Genomic DNA, 9,278 nt, shown 5'->3' with positions numbered 1-9,278 from the left:
TGATGTGTTAGAATGGCAGGTCATGTCTCAACAGCACATTAAGCCAAGGCAGTTCCGTGTGGAAGAGGTTTTATTGGAAGGGAGAGACAAGGTAGTGGCAGAAAGAGAAAGGGGAGAGACAGAGTGAGGGAGGGGTGTTCTCCTTATTTATATGGAGAATGATGTAATGCAGGTAAAGGTGGGAGGTGAGCCAAGTGGATGCTGGGAATATGGTGCCTATTGTCTTGGCAACCAGTCTGGAGGTCACAGGCCACACACAGGTTGTGCTGTCACCTATGTGATATCATAGGTTTGGGAGGTCCTGATGCCAACTGTCTTTGCAAATGAAAATGGGAACATTTGGGGTCCCTGCTCAGTGCGCCCAACTTGAAGCTGAGTTTTAATCCTAAATCCTTAGAGCATACCTTCAATCACAACTGAAGTGAGCTACAGGCAAAATGGAAGCATCTCCACATTCCCTGACCTCCTATACCCTGGGTCCCCTTGACCAGAAGTTCAGTTGGGAGCAGCTTTCAGAGCTGGAAGCATACTTCAAGATGGAACCATACCCAGACCTCCAGGCTCGAAAGATCATGGCCACCAGACTGAAACTGAAAGAGGAACAAGTTGAGGCTTGGTTCATCCAGAGATCCTTGGAGGAGGAGATGCGGCCCCCCTTGGCCAGGCTGCAGCAATCTGCCCGGGATGATACCTCTTCTCCTTCCCACAAAGCCCTCTGCTGCAGGCCACCAAGCTGGAAGTACAGGCTCATTCCCATCAATCCTCCTGAGTCCTCAACCAGTTGTAAGCACAGTTGCTGATCCTCCTTCCCCATGGGCCACTCCAACATGTACCACAAAAACTGTTCCCCCAATTCCCCACCCCCTATCAGAGGCCTGGCTGCACCAAACTCATCAAATGGTGGATGCCTCTCAGAACCCTCAGGGTCAATGTTTGAATACCTGGGTGCCAGGACAGATGACATTGGACAGAAATGGTATTGCGTCTCCACCTAGGGCCTCCACTTGAATGTCCAGGGCCAAACCCCACTGGTGTGNTTCCACTTCTTTTAACAGCCTCCCCTCAAAAGTGGCCTCTCCTTCAGGCTAGCTATCAACTCAATGTGCAGCACAGTATCACACTGACTTCTTGCCTCCTTTCCCAAGGCATTGTTACAGACTGACATATACTGCCAGAACAACCACTTCCCAAGAGATTGACTGGTTAACAAGGCTGGATTTTTATCCCCTCTGACCTTGATCACTCATGTTATACCAATGAGTATTTTATTGGTTTGTGTGTGATTGTATTTTTTTTTTTTTTTTGTCTATTGGTGTTTCTGAGGCACTTGCTTGGGGATTTAGATCTTGGAGTGGCTCATTGATAACATGAAATTGTTGACAAATTGGTTTTTTAAAAAAGCTTGTGTTGTTTTTTCAAAAAATACTTTGTGTGGAAGCTGGCTGTTGTATAGAAGTCAGTCAGGACAAAGGACAACATAGGATTAGGGTCTCCTGGTGCTGGAGTGGAGCTTAGCTCTTCAGGCTTCCTGCCAAAGGTCTTTCATCACAGTCGCCTCAATAGCTAGGTTTCTTATTTGTGCATGATGCTCTTTGAGGTAAAAGTTTCACTGTGATACTTCTAGCTGGCCTGGACTTTGNACCATTAACCTTGAATAAGTACTCCAGATCTGCCTAGCTCTGCCTCAAAGTGCTGGTATATAAGGCTCATACCACCACTGTGCTATCCCTGATCCCAAAGTCTTTAAGCTTAGTCTTGAGGAAACTCCNGAGAGAANACCTGGACATAATGGTAAATCGGGAATTTATTGTATGTGTATGGACTACACTAGTGAGACTATAAACAGGTTACAGCAGGACTAGAAGCCTCTGCATGGACCATCGCTGCCTATGGAGATCAGGCTGGCCTTGAACTCACAGAAATCTGCCTGCCTTTGCCTCTTGAGTAATGGAAGTGAAGGTCTGCTCCGGCATGCGCAGGCTGCAGATGACATTCCTTGGGTTTGGTGGAAGTTACTGTTGTGATCATACTTTAGAAAAGGTGAAGGATTTACCTTGTTATAGGTATGGCTACACTGCGGCCCTGACAGCCCAGGATGACTTTGCTTTAACCACACACAGTCTCCAAATGCTAACAAAGCAACCTCATTGTTTGGGTTTTGTTATTAAAACAGGGTCTCTAAGTAACACTGGCTGCTCTAGAATGCTCTATGCAGACCAGGTTGGCCCTCAAATCTCAGAGATCCACCTGTCTTCTTCCCACCACTCCCCCAGTGCTGTCATCAAAGGCATGGGCCACCTGACTTGGTTCCCTGAAGAATCCTCCAAACAGACAAGGGTGACATGGAAATTTATATTCCTGATAACTTCAGTTCCTGAGACAGGGATTGATGTTGTGAATTCAGTCAGGTGATGTTTCAATAAATTATTCAATATCTATAAAAAAAAAAAAGAAAATGGGAACATTTAAAGCACTTTACATTCAATACATTCATTTTCTTTTGAAATTCCCACATGAAGAACTAATGAGTAGCACCTGGCTAAACATGCCGGCAAAAGTGTTGCAAATCTGTTCCTAAAGTCTACACTTAACAGAGACAAGAGTTAGGAATAGTTTCTTCAATCCAGGAAGGATTTTTTTTTCTTTTTTTCTTTTTTCTAAAACAGGGTTTCTCTGTGTAGCTCTGGCTGTCCTGAACTCACTCTGTAGATCATGCTGGCCTCGAACTCAGAAATCTGTCTGCCTCTGTCTCCCAAGTGCTGGGATTAAAGGTGTGTGCCACTACTGCCTGGTGAATTTTTTTTTTTAAAGTAAATTTTAAGTATGTGTGTAAGCAAGGTATACACAGTAGTGATAAATTTGAAGGAATTCTTTGGATTTATTATACTTTTGCTTTTGCTTAAAGAATATTGAAAAATAATACTTATATTGTGTTAGTTATAACTCCCTTCTTCCAGTAATCATTCTAATTAACAACCATTTAATGGATTTTAACAATTATTGACTGGTTCTTCAGATTCCTAAAGTTCATAGAATCAGAGATCTTTGTAAATACATATACTTCCAATGAGCCTCCTAATGAAAATGATAGAACCATGTGCTTTAACTCTGTGTCAGTAGGAAAATTTCTATACTTCACATTTCAACAAAAATCCTGCTGTTTCTGGTGAATTATTAACCAATATTATTGATGATTTCCCATTTTGTTTAATAATAATATTTGTAGTATGACTAATTCATTAGATTCATACAAAATTAATGAATACTAATAATCTTACAAGAGAGTTTATTCTTCCTTGAAGTAACATATTTATTTGTCTCTGAAGAGACAAATACCTTACAAAACATTATTTCCCTAGCTTGCAATAACCCAAAGCTGAGAATGTCATGATATAGAAACTTTGGCTGATATCACTGCTCCCATGTCTCACTGTACTTGCCTCTCAAATGTAACCACCAATACATTTTAAACTTCCCTTGCTTTATGACTTGGTTTGTTCTGTAAAACTGTAAAACGTCATGAAACTGAATTCACATGGAAACACGGAATTTGGAGTAACCTCAATCCGTGTTCCTGGACCATGGCCACTCGTACAGGCTCCAGAATCAACTGTGGGTCTTCTTCCTTTGAGGTGAGAGCTGCTTCTTTCTTTCTTTTTTTATTTTAATCACAAAACTCAGTGCTACAAGGTACCCTGAAGGTGTAGAGTAGGAAATATATACCTCTAGTAATTACGTTAATAGTGTTCTACGAGATCTCCAACATGCAGAAGCTGTATTCTAAATCCTCCCCATTCAGAAGTTGAAATCTCCCTTGTTTATCACAGTTGTAGAAACATACAGATTAGTTCATAGAATCTAGCATTGCTGCCCTGCAGAACAATAAGAGCATTCTATTTTCTGAATGGCATCTGCTTTACCAATGTGTGTGTGTGTGTGTGAGACAGTGTCTCATTATGTAGCCCACTATATCCTAGAACTCAAAACGCTCCTTCCTCTGCACCATAGTGCAGGAATGATAGGAGTATATTAGCATGTCTAGCTTATGAAGGGATTATGAAGTAATTGCTACAACAATAACAAAATCTTCAGAACTATGAAGAATATATCCTTGTCCTTTGGGGGTTCTTGTGATTCCATTTGTTGTTGGTTGTTTGCTTGCTTGCTTGTTTGTTTGTTTGTTTTTGGAAAGCAATCTCTCAGCAAATGAGTCTTTCACAGTTCATTCATAACAAGAAGGAAACAAGAGACTAGAGTCTTCTCTCTCAGTAGAGGGCTGACCTAGGGCCACAGCAGGGCTAAGTACACTGCTCTGAGAGAGCCACCTCCCAAACTGGGAGCTGATGCATGCAAACACTAGCATAATAAAGGGGTGAAAATACAAAACGGATTTAAGTGTGACTGTCTCACCATTGTCACTGCTACCATTAAATCAGATGGATGTACAAAGTGTGGCCTTTTCTGCTTTAAAGTTCCCTTTTTCTTAGACAGTCATATCACTACAGTCTGGTCTATACATATCCTTCTTTCATAGGTTATAAACTATGGTTTCTTTTATTTTCCCCAAGTGGCAGCATGAAACAAACCAAATCAAGCAAAGATAACTTTCTTCAAAATCATTTGTGACAAAGATGGCTTATTTCCCTCCTGGGAATACACTCTTTGACATGGCTTCCTATTTCCTGAAACCAGCAGTAGTGAACTACTGCCTGGTTAACTGGATCTTAGGCTCCTGAAGCATAGCAAATAGATCATTAAGAGTCCCACAGAGGTTTTAAGGCCTTGAACCAGGGAAAGACAAAGGTAATAAAATCTTAAATAATGATGCCTAAAATGTAAAGAATTGAATTGTGCCCAAATCTGAATGTGTGTAACAAATATGAGAAAGATACTTAGAGGTAAGAGAGACATTCTCTCTGTTTCTGCGTAAGGAAGTTAGCATGTGTCCCTGTGTCCCTCAGCATGTCCTTTACATACAATACTGTTGGTAAAGAACTAAAAGTGCAAAGATAGTCTGTGTTTTAGTTTGTGTTTCCATTGCTGCAAACAGACATTATTAACAAGGCAACTCTTGTAAAAGACAGCATTTAATTGGGGCTGGCTTACAGTTACAGAGGTTCAGTCCATTTTATCATGGGTGGAAGCATGGCAGACTGCAGGCAGACATAATGCCGGAGGAACCAAGAGTTCTTCATCTTGATCTAAAGACAGCCATGAAAGGACTCTCTTCCTCGGGCTGCCAAGGAGAAGGTCTCTCCCGAACTGGGTAGAGTCTGAGGATAGGAGGAGTCCTCAAAGCCCACCTATACAAGGACACACTTTTTCTAACAAAGCCACACCTCCTAATAGTGTCACTTCCCATGCAGCAAGCCACATGGTTTCTGTGATTTCAACTTCCATTCCCTTGTTCCTGACTTTAGGGCCTGTGGCAAAGCTGCTCACCTCATGGTGGACAGGAAGCAAAGAAGGAAGAAAAGGACCAGGGTCCCAATACCACTCTCAAGGCCCCAGCTGCAATGACATAGCTTTTGTCCAGCAAGCTTCCCTTTCCAAAGGTCAACGTCCTCCTGGCCACAGCTCAGGCAGGTGATCAAGCCTTTCACTTGTGAGCCCATGGAGGACAGTTAGTATAAAACTGTAGCCTCTAGTGGTAACACAATCCCAAAACCTAACACCTATCCCTAGACAGAGTACCCTGAATTCAAGACCAGCGTGAACAACAGATTAAAACCCAGTTAATAGCCAGATAATCTAATTCTAGATTCCTTGTTTAATACTAGAGTCATGGTTATCCACTTATATTCTGATAAGCATATTTAAAATATAAAATATTGAATAAAATTACTTTCTTAATCAAGACACATTTGGTTTGATCATATACAAGTTTCAAACCCAGAGCACCTTTGAAAGTTTAACAAAATGATAAAATGTTTATTTAGTCATAAGCATAGTTTTTATTAAAAAGAAAAGTTATCCGTTATACTAATCCTACAGCTACAAGATGCATTACTCAGATTTGAGTTACCGGGTCCTGTAAGTATTTTAAAAATACTTTTGTTTGCTTTATCAAATACCTGTTTATATTTTGGTCTTGAGACAGAATCTTGTTATGCAGTCCAGACTGGTTTTTAACTCATAGCAATCTCCCAAACCCTATGATTACATAGCTGTGGGGTAGTGACACTTTATATTGCTTTGGGTTGATTCCTTGCTGCAGTGCATTCGCCTGCCCTCAAGTCAAAAGCAAAGTTAAAGCACAGCTCTAAAAGTATGTGAGGGGTCAGACACTTGTTTGGAATTTAGGTCAAGGCAACATCCCAGGCTAAAGAAAGTTTACCCGGGTTAGATGAACCACTCAGGGACAGTGAAACCTGAAAAGAAGAGAGACGGCATGTGCCAGGAGATTAAAGACTATCTTTTTAAATATATATTAAGTTGTATTAATTTGCCGAATTGGGATTATGTGATTTTCACATATGCATATACCATTATACCTTGTTCTTATTTTCTCTCTCTAGCTTCCTCATTGTCTCCCCTTCCTGTTTCGGTGGCCACTTTCCTGCCTGAAAATGTCTCCTTTCTGCTTTTTTTGATAAACATGTGTGTTTAAACATACATTAGGTCTTCATTTTGTATGTAAGAGGAAACACAATGTTTTGTGTTTCTCCCCCCACTTACTTGCCCTGTATCCCGGGTTTGTCTTTACCATCCATTTACACCCTTTTTTCCCCTTTCATAGCCCTGTTCACACACATACACACATGTGGACACATATGCATACACACGTCTATATCTTTAAGATGAGCTTCCACATATGTCTAAAAACATGTAATTTTGTCTTCAGAGCCTGGCTTATTTTGCTTTTGAACTGAGCCCAGTCTAGAGCCCAGTGCCTGGCAAGAGTCTGCTTTCATCATGTCTCTGCCAGAGTAAAGAACGAATGAAGGCACCTTTCACCCAAGCCCTAGGGAGAAAACACACAGGAGCTAGTGTTAAAGCGTACACAGGCCTCTTTGTATCAACGTGAAGAAAGGATAAAAGGTGGTATTAAGTCAGGTGTCACTTATCTCTTCCGTGAAATATTTAGATTAGACACAGAGGGTTCCCAGGTCTTTACTGGAATTGCCTGAATTACAGCTTTTACCTAAATCAAGTGTATACCTTACAAGATTCTGCCTTCAGTTACCAGAAAATCCTTTTATTTGAGGGACTCAGGGATATTATGAACTCATTTATTCTGTCAGAAGGAAGTAGTTTTGAGGGTAGCATTTAGAGAGTCTATTTTCTTCTCTGGTATATATTTCTAACCTCTGGCAATGCAGCTGGCTTAGGAAAAAAAATCACACTGTGATAAGAGTGTTTGTTTGGAGCTAGTCCACACTACTTATAAGAATAAAATATAAAGATACCTTTAATAATTAACAAGCAATGGCAAAGCAGGAAACTGTATAAACTATTCTCCTTTATCTATTAAAACAGTTCTTTTTAGGCCATTTAGTTGATAGTACTATGTTAAACTATTTTTGATACCTTTATGAACATAATAAAATTCTGTAACTATTTCTTGTACTATAGAATTCCACCAAGTCTAAGGTTTTACAATATTCTACAATAATTCTACCATTAAGGACAAAACAATTATGAGTAGTTGAATTTTGTATTCATCAGATCATGTCATTGTGATAGGCAACATTAAAAAAAGAAGAAAATCTTACTTTTCACAGTGAACTGACAGAAAAACTATGTGTTAATTGGTACAAAGCCCTGATATCAGCAAAGGAGTTTCTATCAAAATACTTTGGTTAAATGCCACAGTGGTGTTGCATGTCTTTAATCCCAGGACTTTAGTCCCAGGGCAGAGAGGCAGGAAGATCTCTGAGTTCAGGGTCAACGTACTGTGCAGAGCTAGTGTCAGGACAGCCATGGCTATACAGAGAAATGTTGTCTCCAAAACAAAAACAAACAAACAAACAAACAAACAAAAATGGTTTAAAACATAAGCATTAACAAACCAAATATACTTAGGCTTTATAATTAAATTGTTTAAAGTTGACACAGTAGATAATAGTGACCATTGCTCCTGTAAAAGACCTAAATGGGGTGGCTCACAACTGTCTATAATTCCAGCCTCAAAGGATCTTCTACCCTCCTAAGGAGTAATTGTTTACAGTACATCATATTTAAGAAACTAGCACTTACTTTTATAGCATTTGTTACCAGCCAAAATTCTATGTTAATATGTGTTAGTTTATAATACTTATGGCATACAAGTCTAATATTGATTAGAATATTAATGAGTTATATATCATAAAATTTTCCTAGTAATGCTTTCTCTTCTTCCTGTATTAGATAATTCTAAAAGACATTCTCAATTTCTCATGACTATGGCGAACTAATTGGTTTATACCAATCTTTTACATATAATCAATTAATCAGGTTAAATTTCTTTAGATAACAATGTAGAGAAATGCAAAGTTCATCCTAAGGTCCCAACAGTGCAGGCAGAGTGTCATACATGTAATGCAGTCATACATGTAAAAACAGGACACTCTTTGCCAACCGTGCTCCTTCCAGAGAGAGTACAACTAATCAGGAGCTCAAGCTTTGCCTCCTACACGCATAAAATCAAGACTCTATATTATAATTCATCTAAAATTGTAAAATGACCGGCTTCCTCTGATTAAACAAGTGTTAGCTTGTCTCAGCTCTGACAAAGGAGACACTGCTTAGCTTAAGAGTAGCACTGCTTGGAAGCATAATACATTCTCTAGACCCAAATAAATTATCCTTATTAAGCAACTTGTTCTTTTCATTGTTCTATTTATTATTTCACTTAGTAATGAATACTCTGGCAATTTGCAAAGTAATGAACAGCTTTACAGTACTAATGAAAAGGATACAGGCGTAATTTAGAACAATAGAAATCTTGGAGTTTTGCATGATACCCTTTGTAATTTAGCAACGGAAGCACACTGCAAGCTCTGGAGATTTTCTGAAGAACCTTTTTAGAAATTTTGACAATGTCCTTTCAGATTTCATAGGCAAGAGTGACGTTTGCAAGTGCCACTTACTAGTGAGAAAATGTTTTTTGTTTTTTGTTTTTATTTTTTATTACATATTTTCCTCAATTACATTTCCAATGCTATCCCAAAAGTCCCCCATACCCTCCCCTCTACTTCCCTACCCACCCATTCCCATTTTTTTGGCCCTGGCTTTCCCCTGTACTGGGGCATATAAAGTTTGCAAGTCCAATGGGCCTCTCTTTCCAGTGATGGCCG

The 9,278-nt window shown here is 39.6% G+C and overlaps 1 protein-coding gene across 1 annotated transcript in view; it reads left to right on the top strand.

The window, feature by feature from the left end:
* The first annotated feature begins 342 nt into the window (after nt 1-342).
* Nucleotides 343-9,278, top strand: part of LOC110297132 (cone-rod homeobox protein-like) — a 10,997-nt gene continuing 2,061 nt past the window's right edge. The window contains exon 1 of the mRNA XM_021165910.1: nt 343-783. Coding sequence (XP_021021569.1) covers nt 438-783 — 346 coding nt within the window. The 5' untranslated portion in view covers nt 343-437. The remainder of the gene's footprint in view (nt 784-9,278) is intronic.

This window comes from Mus caroli, chromosome 6 (assembly GCF_900094665.2).
Source record: "Mus caroli chromosome 6, CAROLI_EIJ_v1.1, whole genome shotgun sequence".
Lineage (NCBI taxonomy): Eukaryota > Metazoa > Chordata > Mammalia > Rodentia > Muridae > Mus > Mus caroli.
Note: the sequence above shows the minus strand (reverse complement) of the source record. Positions and strands in the feature narration are given on the sequence as shown.